The 12,018-nt window shown below is 34.8% G+C and overlaps 1 protein-coding gene across 2 annotated transcripts; it reads right to left on the bottom strand.

The window, feature by feature from the left end:
* On the bottom strand, window positions 1-3,247 carry LOC148872498 (chaperonin-like RbcX protein 2, chloroplastic). Of its 2 annotated transcripts, XM_088971577.1 has the most exons (6): window positions 3,047-3,247; window positions 2,528-2,907; window positions 1,577-1,668; window positions 570-627; window positions 424-489; window positions 1-328 (listed from the first exon to the last, which is right to left on the bottom strand). In XM_088971577.1, the coding sequence occupies exons 2-6, from the start codon at window positions 2,867-2,869 to the stop codon at window positions 203-205; spliced, it is 684 nt and encodes a 227-aa protein (XP_088827703.1). In that variant the 5' UTR covers window positions 2,870-2,907; window positions 3,047-3,247; the 3' UTR covers window positions 1-202. The 2 variants fall into 2 exon arrangements, with proteins under 2 accessions (XP_088827703.1, XP_088827702.1); XM_088971576.1 differs by having other exon boundaries at window positions 2,528-3,047.
* Between the last annotated feature and the right edge of the window lie 8,771 nt (window positions 3,248-12,018).

Raw genomic sequence — 12,018 nt, 5'->3', positions numbered from 1 at the left:
TTTATGTCCATCCAGGATGAAGCTGCTATTTTTTTTCCTTCATATACATATACAAATACAATGTTCAACATCTTTTATTAGATTGTGGAAAATAACATACACCTTTTGAACCTAATTTGTGGAGAAAAACCAAAGGATACTCTAGTATACTGAAAGTGACAAAGGAAGAAGAGCACATCAATGCAATTAACAGTGCTACCCATCACCCAATCTTCTCTGGTGTGTTTGTGTCATCAGACGGCCATATAACAGTCTCTATGAGTCGTTCCCTCATCAACTCCAAGTTTTGATTGGAGATTTCTTGATACATTGCAGCATGATCACATTTCTTTATATGTCATCAGAGAAAAAAAAAAGGATTACTTATTATGAGGTTCAAGAGAAAAGTGAAACTTTGTAAGAATAACAGATTTGTAAGCTTGCCTTGATCCACTTTCCATACAGGTGAAGGCGGGTAACCATCACTCTTTCAGCTAGATCATGTTTTTCCTGCCAATTACACGTGCAGGTAGAAGGTTTATTACTCCAAAACATAAGCTACACAGAAGTTATAGCGTTAGTTTCTCTACCTTTGCAAGGGTACGAATGAAGCGCTTTCCATCTGTGGGTTTATTTGTCGCTACAAAACTGTCAAAAAGTGAATGAAACATGAGTTAGAAGAAAATAGCTCATTGGTGCATTTGACATCCTCTTCTCCGTGCATCATCAGATGAGATAGAAACTTATGGGATCCAAAATAGTCTTCTCGCTCCTGTTTGATAGATTGGCAATTGAAGGTAAATCCTATTAAAGTATTAATGTCATAATTTCATCAACCTTCTCAAGAGCAAAGATGTTGAGTGTCCTTGGCATCTCACAGCAAGCATCATCAATGCAAGAGCTTTGCTTTCTGATTCTGTGGATGTAAACTAAGTACATCCATACAGGGAGTTTCTATTACCTATTTATTGAACAAATCAAGAGAAGTTATGGAAGTCTGGATTTGATCCTCTTCCTCAGTCCTGACTATAGCAAAATCTTAGTCGGAGGATAGTGGTCTCCCCATTTTAATTCAATATCTCTCGTTACCAAAGTAGAGATAAATAACAAAATGTCACAACTGACATGGTTCAATGCCAATATTTACTAGCCAAAATTAGAAAATATTTTACTCTAAATTGACTCACCCAGCTATAAAAACTGAATTCATCTATCAAAAAAAAAAAAAATCTGTAAAACTGAATTCAGTAGTAAATATGAAGAATTATGGATGTTAGACATGCCTAAGGAATGTAATAGATAGAAAAATGTTCTTGAAACCATGTCAAATTATATTGATCACTCTAATACATTCTAGAAGAAAAGAGGAATTAATACACCCTGCTATTGCTGACTTGGGAAAATCGTTGATTTTTCAAAAGCTTGGACTCAAAACAACTTTAAGCATTGTTCAGACATACCTTTTGACTTGGTATGCGGATGCTCGAAATGCATGAGAATGCAAACCAAGATAAGAGTAAGTGCTAAATGGGAATGATCACGAAAGGCATTGTGGTTGGAGTCTTTTCAAGGAAAAGGAAGAAAATGGTTCACTTACTTATAGAACCACCTGTACTTTGGTGGGTTCATCTCATAAAGCTGGTTAAGAACAGTCCTTACAGCTTTGTATGTGAAATAGTTGAGTATTTGCTGCAAAAAATAGAATATTGGTCAGAATAAAATAGCTTTACAGGAATAATGCATTGAATTAAGAATGACAATGTTTCAATACTTCAATAAATATTTCTCTGAAGGCTCCCAAGCTTCAGCCACCATAGAATTAATAACAAGCAAACAGACAGCTAGAAATGCAGAGTTGTCAATAGGGAATTCAATATTGCACATTCGCAAGCAACATTGTTTACAAATTACATATACACACAATGGTAGCTTGTAATTGAACAAATATCTCTCTCAAGATCACATCTCAAAGGCATGTTTATTTGGGTTTCAACCTTCCGACTCTATTTTTGGTGCATATAGTCCAGCACATGCAGGAGTCTCTTTGCAGAAGCAAATAGAATATGGTGAAGGAAATTGCATTAAGGATTATAATCAATCCATACAACATAGAGCCAACTCCGTCTGTCTAGAACTGTTTACAATGGAATTATCATTAGCCTCAGATACAGAGGGTATACAAAGTGATCCTCCAAATGAATACAGGAATTTACTGCTAATATCAGCACATGATTTTGGTTGTTTCCATTGAACTTATGACTCACTTCAATCTGAGAACATTAACTCATTCCAAGTCATCATGCTAAGAATTTATTAGTAATGGAGGAAGATTCATTCTCCATATAGAATTAGATGAGGGATGGACTTATGGTAACCAGAAAACACTCATTTCTTCTTTCTCCATTACTTAATTTGCAACGAAGAAACTAAAAAGGAGACCTCATCAAGTCTCTCACCTAAAAAGAAAATCCCCAAAAGCTTCTGCTTTGAATTTAACCAGAAATGCCAAAAATAAACAATAATGGCTGAGGTAGATGAGTTATCTCACCGCCTTAACATCTTCGAAGCTATCCTCGTACTGTCCACCCAATTCGTTGACGATCACGAGACGCCGAGCTTTTCTCTGTTTCCTGGAACGCTGATTAACAAAACCCGAGATTGCTTTGGCTGAAAAACGCCACTCATCCCAAGCATCAACAAAAGAACTGGCTCTCAATTCCAATGTCCCCGGCCGCCGTAATTGCTTCCTGCCGGTTAAACTTCTGTACAACCCCAGATCCCCGGAACTCTTGAAACTCATGTTAGATGAAGAAAGAGCATCTAAACAGATGCACGGGCAGGCATGAGAGTCGACCATCGACGATCCCACGATCGATAGAGTTCCTACCATCCTCTCACACCCTGAAACAACAATTTCTTGCCAGTTTCCTGCAACTCAGATCGAAATAGGGGATACCCACCACGAGAAATCACAAAACCAGTAGTGGGTACCTACGAAATTTGAGTATCTAGCCTTTGGCAAGCCAAGTAAGATTCATGAACCGGGAATTGCAGGAGGAGAACGAACCTGGAATGAGAAAACAGGCTGTGGAGTGTGGAGGTGGAAAACAAGCAATGCAGGTGCCTTTTTTTTCTGGGGGAGGGGGGGTCCTCAAAACCGTTAAATGCTTACCAGACGATTTTTTGAGGTCCTAAATGACTCCTTAGCTCTTCTTCACTCATCAAAGCTCAGCCCGCTCTGACCCTCTCTCCAGGCGACTACCTACCTGGACGGTATTCAAATTTAGCGGCCTTTTAACCTACGTGTCAAGATCTCGTGTTGCTGGTGCCGTGTAAGATTCCAAAACCTTTGGAAGGTTTGATTTGATCTTTTTAAAAGGAGGTTCCAATGCAAATAAGAGATATTGAATAATGCTTTGTGGGTAATTAAGACAAATTTTCAAATTAATGAATCTTGAATAACCTTTCAAGAGTTTATTCCTGAAATTGCAAATATGATTAAGCCACTATAATTTATCAACGAGTAATAAGATTAAGGTTTATGGGAATCACCAAATATGAGGGTTAAAATTGTAATAAAGGAGGTATAACAAAGCGCTTCTATAACAAAAAATGAATCTGCTTTCTTTAATGTCTTACAGTCGCATCCGTGCCTAGTACGGGTGTTCATGAAAAACCAAAAAACTGAATCAAATCGAGAAAACTGAACTGTAAAATGTGATTAATCGAATCAGTCGATTCGGAATTTTTGAAAAATCAAAGGACTGGTTTGATTTTTGTTTAACCTATAAAAAATTGATGGTTAACCAAATCGACCAATATATATTTTTTATATATATTTGTAATATATGTCACATATTTTCTATGTATTTTATAGAAATATATATTCATTATGTATAAATATATACTTATATTATATTTATAATGATTTATTTACAAATATATTATATATTTTTAAAATACTTATAATATATTATATATCATTTATTATTTATAATATAATATATTATAAATATAAAAAACCGAAGAACTGAATCAGTCAAAAACCAAAACTGGCAGACTGGTTAACCGGTGGTACCGGTTCGATTTCAGTTCGGCGAAATAAAAAAACCGATACCACCGATTCAATTTATAAAAAAGGGCTATGGTTCGATTAACCGAACCGTGGACACCCCTATCGCCTAGGAACCTCTAAATGTATATTCGTCCACTCCAAGTTCAGTTCATGACAACAATTTGCTACTATGAACATTCTCATTGACAATGATACACTAAATATCTCAACCAAAAACTATCAATCTAAGAAAGCTTACCTTAATAGATATGAGCTCCTTAGCCTGGATGGCATCAAGCGATTCAGGTGTCGTGGAAAAATAAGCGGCTGGCAATCTCGGCTCCACTTTGAATTTCTTGCAAAAGGGAAGCCAATGCTATTTACGCATCCAACACAGTGTAGAACCTCAAATTTGATCCACCGTTATTGGATAGTTATATGCTTAGTTGATCACCATGGTTGGTGGCTATATCGTGGGATCCGCTGTACATACGAAAACATCCACACCTGTTAACGCGTATATTGTGAAATGAGTTGACAAAAGTGGGAGATGGAACATGAGTAGTTGTTTTTCAGTCGCCCGTGTAAGTAGGTTTAAGCATGAGAGAAAAGTTCGTGGGAGACAAAAGGGTGAGTTTGTGGGAGATAGAGCACTTGTTTTTTAGTTTCTACTATAAAGGGAGTAAATTATATATATATATATATACCCTCTATATGCCCTTTGTATGCATACACAGGTGGGAATAAAAACTGTCCAATGAAAATTCCAAAAACTAAGGCTATTCGCTTTGTTAAAAGTAACTGGTACGTGGTAGTATTTTTAAGACAACTATTTATAATCCATGGGCGGTTTTTGAATGGTTATAAGTGGACAGTTTTTGAACGATTATCAGTGGGTAATTTCTAAAGTGAGAGTAAAGGACTTATATGCCCTCTTTTATGCGTATTGTATGTTTAGACAAGGGGGTAGAAAATGTCAAATGAAAATTCCAGAAAGAATGGGCATTCACTCTTTTATAGGTAGTATAGACTAGTAAATGTGAATGTGAGTTGCCCATGCGAGATTGTTATTATAATCATTAAAGTATGAAAAATTAAAAAGAATTAAAAAAAAAAATCAATACATCTATAATATCATATATTCACAATACATCCATTGTGAAGCATTGCTTCGGATTTATTTGGCCATTAGTAGATGAGCTTCATATGTGGTACAAGAAAATATTGAAATTTACATTAAGGGGTAAACAACTAAGTAAAAAAAAAATACCTTAATTTGAATATTGTTCCTTCATGACCATCTTTCTTGGACTATGACTTCGCAACCCGTTGTGGAGGGGTGGAACCTACTCCCCATGTCTTGTGTAATTCGTAGTCTTTCATTAAATAAAATTCCTTTTCTGTTGATAAAAAAAAATGCAACTTGTGCAAATTACATCAACCATTTGGACTTGGTCATATTAAATAAATGACAAAAATACAATTTCTTATAGAAAATAAGATCAAACCATAGGATCAAATTCATATCCATTACATTTTCTCAACCATGTTTCACTCCTACTGCAATACAGGTTTCCCCCTCTCAAAAGCAATGGCATAGGTTTAGTACCAATTCAAAAGCCTAATAAATAAAGAAAAGCCTTTCAAAAAACTTTTAAAGCATGGAAGAATATATTTCATTGAATTACCCTTCTCATTAACAAAAATATGCCCATCAAAGAACTTAGCGAATTAAATAATATCCTCGGGCCTCTTAAAATCAATGTATGCTTAAGAATATTGTTGATGCTTTGACCATAAAATCATTTCAATAACATATGTTAAGTGCAATTTCCCTAATACATGTTGCTTGTTTGAAAAAAAAAAAAAAAACAAAGTATTGGTATTAACTCTTTTAGTAGGTACCTTCATAATTTTAGGCCTCGTCCGCTTTTTGGTAAGTTATTTACCTAAGTAAATGCAGTTACCTAGGTAAGTTTTTCTTGGGAAACACTTATTCGAGTAAGTACATTTACCCATGTTCTTTTTTTTTCTCATGTGGATCAGGCAATGACCATTTTAGCCATAAAAATCTATTATTAAAAAGGGCATTTTCGTCTCATTCAAGTGTTGGCAACTTTCCCCCTAGTGGGAAAGTTATTTACCCACTTAGAAGATGGTACCCAGGAAAATAAACTTTCCCTAGCCTCCACATAAATCTGAAAAAATAACATGGGATTCTTGGTCAATGGAACCAAAATCCAATTGACCAACTCCCCCCCCCCCCCCCCCGCTCTCAAAATCCAAAAAAAGAACGCCCCCTTAAAGCTCTAAACATCTCTTAGTAAGGTATTTAATTTTGTATTGATACATGTTTCTAACTTCTGGATTCTAAACAACTACCTAAGATTAAGATCAAAACCAAGTTATATATCCATGAGATAGTTTTATGATTAAAAAGAGAAGGATGAACAATGAGAAAGGAATAGAGGCAAAACTAAAAGATTTTTTTTTCTAAAATAATTATTTCCCAACCGTCAACATTGTCTTTGGAGGAAAAGCTCCAATATAGTACATTACTTGAGTTCCTAGTTTAGTTACAATGGAAAATTATAACTAAAGGACTTTGACTCAGTTCTGATACAAATGATCTTTGATGATATTTCTACCAAACAAAGGATCTTGGAAACAATAGTAACAGAATGCAATAGAGGGTCAATTTCAAATCAGATATAATTTATCGTTTGCATGGTTATTATAGGAAAAAAATATTAATAACTGAAAGGAGTATTACTCAATAACAATAGTTAATCAGTTAAGAATGAGTGTCAAGGAAAGAAATGAGAGGTTGCAATCAATTTTTTTTTTCTTTTTATTTCTTTCTCTTTTTGTACACGATTGTGAAAGATGGTGTTAGAGGGTCAATTTCTGGTCTAAGCTACCTTCTCCTTGTTCTTTTCTTCTTCTTCTCTCTCTCTCTCTCTCTCTCTCTCTCTCTCTCTTTTTCTTGTAACAAGGAAGTGGGAGCAGTACCAGAGGGCTCGTGAACTTGATTTCTTCCTCGAAGTCTTCCATTTCAAACTTGGGAACCCAACCTGACTTATTCTCCTGCTCACCCATCAGCTTCATCATCTTCCCTAGAGACAAATAAGATGACGACTCGTTAATTTCCAATCTTCTACAACCGCAGGCGTTTCTAAAACTTCTTATCAACGCAAAGAATCTCTTAACCCTCTTCTTCTTCTTCTTCTTCTATTGAGTCTCTTGATCATATACATGTTTCTTGCTCATATCCTTTCCCATTTGTGGCCAAGACAAGAGATGTAAAGGAGAAAAGAAATTGATCGGAGTTTGCACCTTCTCAATATTTGGTTTGTTTAAGCATTGAAATGCAAAGGAAGATGCTTATATATGCAATAGACTTGACAATAAAAATTGCCACCACTGCCCCTTTCCTTGATGTGAAGTTGTAGGGAATAGATTGTGGGAGATAGAACTCTTGTCGCTTTGAATACAAATGTGAGAGGTGTTTGTGGGAGATAAAACCATGAAGTTGGAGGGAACAGTTTGTGGGAGATAAAACTGTTGCTTTTTGGTTTTAATTACTGTAGGAGTAAATTACATATATACCCTTTATATGCATAGACATGTAGGAGTAAATTACATATATACCCTTTATAGATTTCTCATGAAAAAAATTCAACCCAACTGTTAAATGGATTAAAAGAGAAAAGAGTGTGAAGAAAGAATTTCATTTGTTAAGTATGGTTCATGAGCATAAAATCAACCAGGAGGAGAAAGAGGAGCAAGCTTTGAATGTCTCCACAGAAAATCATCCAACACCAAGAAGAGATAGAGGACGAGGTAGAGGATGAGGTAGAGGCAGAGGCAAAGAAAACGATGATCGTAAAAACCAACAAAGAACTTTGTAATTCGTCAATTGAAAGTTCATCAATATTATGAGATTTTTCTATGGAACAAACAACAAAATTAAACTTTGGTGTCATGGATTGAAGAATCTTCTCTACTATGGTCACGTCCTCCATCTTGTCACCGTGGGTCTGCATCTTGTTCACGATCGCCATTGTTCGAGAGAAATAATCTATTACTGATTCTCCTGACTTCATTCAAAGTATTTCGAACTCCATACGAAGTGCTTGAAGTTGCTGCCTCTTTGCCCTTGTGGAACCTTGGTACTTCTTCTTCATAGAATCCCAAATATGCTTGGAGGTGTCCTTAAGAAGGATGGTTTCCAAGATTGAGCGGTCAATGGCTTGGAACAGATAATTCTTTGCCTTGAGATCTTTCAGTCGTAGTTCTTCTAACTCCCTTCTTTTTGCATATGCCATTGTTGTGTTAGTTGTTGGTTCCATAAATCCTTCGGAGACAACTTGCCAATACTCCTTGGATCTGAGAAAATTCTCCATTAACATGCTCCAATGATCATAGTGACCATCGAAGCGGGGAATAGCCGGTTGAACAAAGTTGTCGGTGGCCATCATTCACCTTCTCGATCCCATTGGCGTTGTATCATGAACCATCTGTCGCCAATGCAGCTGCAAGGAGAAAAAAGAGAGGCATGTGTTTGAACTCGATGGAGTTTCAGGGAGAAAAAAGGGCAACAAATGGGTTACTCAATTTAAAGTTTATTTCATTTTATGTGGCATCGTATACAAAAAGGGTAAAATGGGCATTTAAGAAAACTAATGCATCAAACAAACGTTTTTCGTCTGGTATAGTGACGGAGGGGAGGTTTTTGTTAAAGTGAAACTCGATGGGAGGTTTTTATGATTGTCAGAAACTTCAGGGGAGGTTTTTGTAATTTACCCTTTTTTCTAAAGCAAAGTAAAATTCACTCAGGAAAACTTTCATGAGAATATCTCTCTTGAATCCGACCCCATCTAGAATTGATAGTTAACCCATATGAATCTTGCCCCCTCCCCCAATTTTTTCTCTTTCGTGAAACAATATTCCAAATTACTCTTGCTACAGATCTTGGTGCGAACTAACTAAAACCCATTGAACTTTGGATTCCATGGTGGTGGTGGAGGATATCGTTTGATAGTTGCCACTGAAAAGGAAGAAGGGGAGAGGCAATGATGATAGGCTGAATAGGCATTGAAGGATGACTTCTTATTAAGATACTAGTAAGTGTGTACGGCTTTGCACGTGGCAATTCTTGATGATGATAATAATAGTAATAATTAACTTAAATACATTTATGATATTTTTATTAATCAAATTAAAAAAATACTTAAATTATGATAATAATTAAATTAGATACATTATGATCATATGGAATTGCAAAAAAATGCTACTAATTTTCTATTATAAAAATTATTATTTTTTGTTTCTATTAAAGAACTTTTATTTCTAATAATTAAATTAGACACATCTATGATATTTTTATTACTCAATTTAAAAAATAATTAAATTAGATACACCATAAAAATTTTTTGATACATTATGTTCATCTAGAATTGAAAAAAAAAAGTGTTACTAAATTTCTAGATTTATTTCTATTTTAAAAATTTTATTACCCAAGACTTCATAGATTGATCAATTTGATTCGGATGGTTGAATTGCTTTGCCACCACTTGGATAAATAATGCTTTTGTTTTTTAGTCTTTTTAAAATATATGAGTTTATATTATTAAAAGTATTGGCATAAATCTAATTATTAGCACTTATTAGTGAAAAATAACTTAAATATAGGATTTAATAAGAGAAAATGGGAGTTAACACTTTTAAGTGTACGACTTAATGAGAGGAATTTAAATGAGGTAGAAAGTAAGAATTGAAGTTGCATTTTCAATACTTATAATTAAAGATAGATTAAATACACAAATATGGGTATTTTAATAGCCATTAAAGTTGACATTAAAACTGTAATAAAATAACGATTATACTCTTTCTCGAACATAGAAATAGAGGGTAACTTTAGTCCAACAAAACTATCACTCTACATCCATACTTTTATATAGTATAGATTTGTAATCCTTTATACTACTAATTAGATGCAATTGAATTGTGAGATAGGCAAAGATTCACCATTCCACTATGTGTTATCTTTGTAGCCATTTTCAAAAGCTACATTTTCATGTGAAGCACCATCGAGTGTTGGAGTTGAGGGAGTAACCAAGGTGAATTGGGAACTCTGTTTGCTTTCCTTATGAGATAGCGGTTTCCAGTTGATCAATCTCTAAACGACTTAAAATTAGAATCGAAAGTTGGGGTGAATGTTTGAAAAAAATAAACAAAAAACAGAGTATGATACATATTAAATGGAGGTTGGATTACCTTTGTTAGTGGCCACTATTCTACAAAGGGGATGTTATGTTCGATGTATCTCGACTATAGGTTAAAGTGATAATAGATGGGAAGCGAAAGAAGGGAGGAGTGGAGATGAAAAAGTAATTGTTTATAAAAAAAAATCAAATAGTATTTTTTAAATTTTCTTAGTTAACTATTATAATAATATCAATGAAAAACGTTAATTTGGAGTGCCTAGGCCACATGTTGCATGAAGAAGAAAAGTGAGTAGGAATTCCTACCTAGAGTGGGAGGTGACAATTTCCCCACCATCAATTGGTTGCAATTGAGGCTTCCACATGGAAAAGTATAGAGCCCTTAAATCCATCTACAATGTCCTTAGCCCCATACGCTCTCTTTGGGGTTCAACCATAATCTACCTGATTGCACACAAGCTTACTAGCATAGTTGTCAAAACAATGCCTAAGTGACAAAGTGCACTTGGAGGTTTGTCTCGCCTAATTGTCAAGCAGTTTTGTATATTGTGTTATAAAATATTTTTTATATTCTTAACTTTTTGAGATTATAATTATAAAATAGTTATGAGTAAACTAAAATACTCATTTTGTATGTTTATATACTAATTTTTTTTATTATTTTCTTATTTTTTAGGGTTTAATCAACACAAAACATTGCTAACTACTATATTGAACCTTCAAAGACTTCAAAACGTGAACCAATAAGTAAAGAACTTAAAATTTTGCTTAACCAATACATTTTATTTTCTACTCTTCTTCTTCCACCTTTTCTTTCCTTCTTTTCGTACAACAAAAACAGGGATTCGACCACTATATATTTTGAATTTTCTTTTCTTTCTTCTTTTGATATGTTGATTTCCTATACTTTAATATAAAGTTAATACTTTTCTTTTGAAAATTATGAATAATTGTTAAAAGAATATGGCTCTGGAACCTAGGAAACTACCCTAGGATATGTCCAGGCACCCGCTTAGGGACCAGGTGGTAAGCCACCCCCTATCACCTAACTTCACCTTGGCACCTTGAAAACTATGCTTACAAGCAAGGTTCAAAATATCAATATGCTCATGTATCGGCAAGGGCATATCGGTACTTAAAATAACACACTTTTATGTTTCTTTAGTTTTTTTTTTCAAATTTTGGTTTTTGGGCCTATTTATAACCATATCTTTCATTAAAAAGAGGCTAGCTCCCAAAACACCTATAAATAGGTGTGTCGTATCATATCAAAAATTTGAACCTTGCTTACAAGTGAATGCCTACATTGCAAATAGTAATACTTTTAGGGTATTGGGTGCAAGCCAAGCCAGGTTAGGTTGGGTTGAGCTCAATTGTAGCATGACCTATGTTGTTGAATCTCAGGTTGTGTTCAGGTTGGTTCATTTTTTTCATTTCTTTCTTGCTTAATAAAATGTTTTTGCTTCTCAAAGTTACTGTGCTTTAAGAGTAATAATGTTTTTATTAAAAAAATTGTATTTTTAGCCTTAGAATTAATGTTATGGGTTTCAATTACAATGGATTGCCTAAGGGCCTCAATGCTTACTCTATGTCACCTTGCTTCTCCTTGCTCCATTACCCAACCCTGCATCTCCTTGACTCTCTCTCCTCTCCTCTTCCCACCACTCCCAATTTGCCACCTCAGCACCCTCTCTCTTCATTCCTCTCCTTTCCCATTGGGTTCTCCCTCTTCCTCCACAACTCACATCTCTCACTTTC

This window comes from Nelumbo lutea, chromosome 2 (assembly GCF_056320005.1).
Source record: "Nelumbo lutea isolate HS-2025 chromosome 2, American lotus-T2T, whole genome shotgun sequence".
NCBI classification, from domain to species: Eukaryota; Viridiplantae; Streptophyta; class Magnoliopsida; order Proteales; family Nelumbonaceae; genus Nelumbo; species Nelumbo lutea.
The sequence above is the reverse complement of the archived record's forward strand: the minus strand, read 5'-3'. Positions and strand labels throughout refer to the sequence as shown.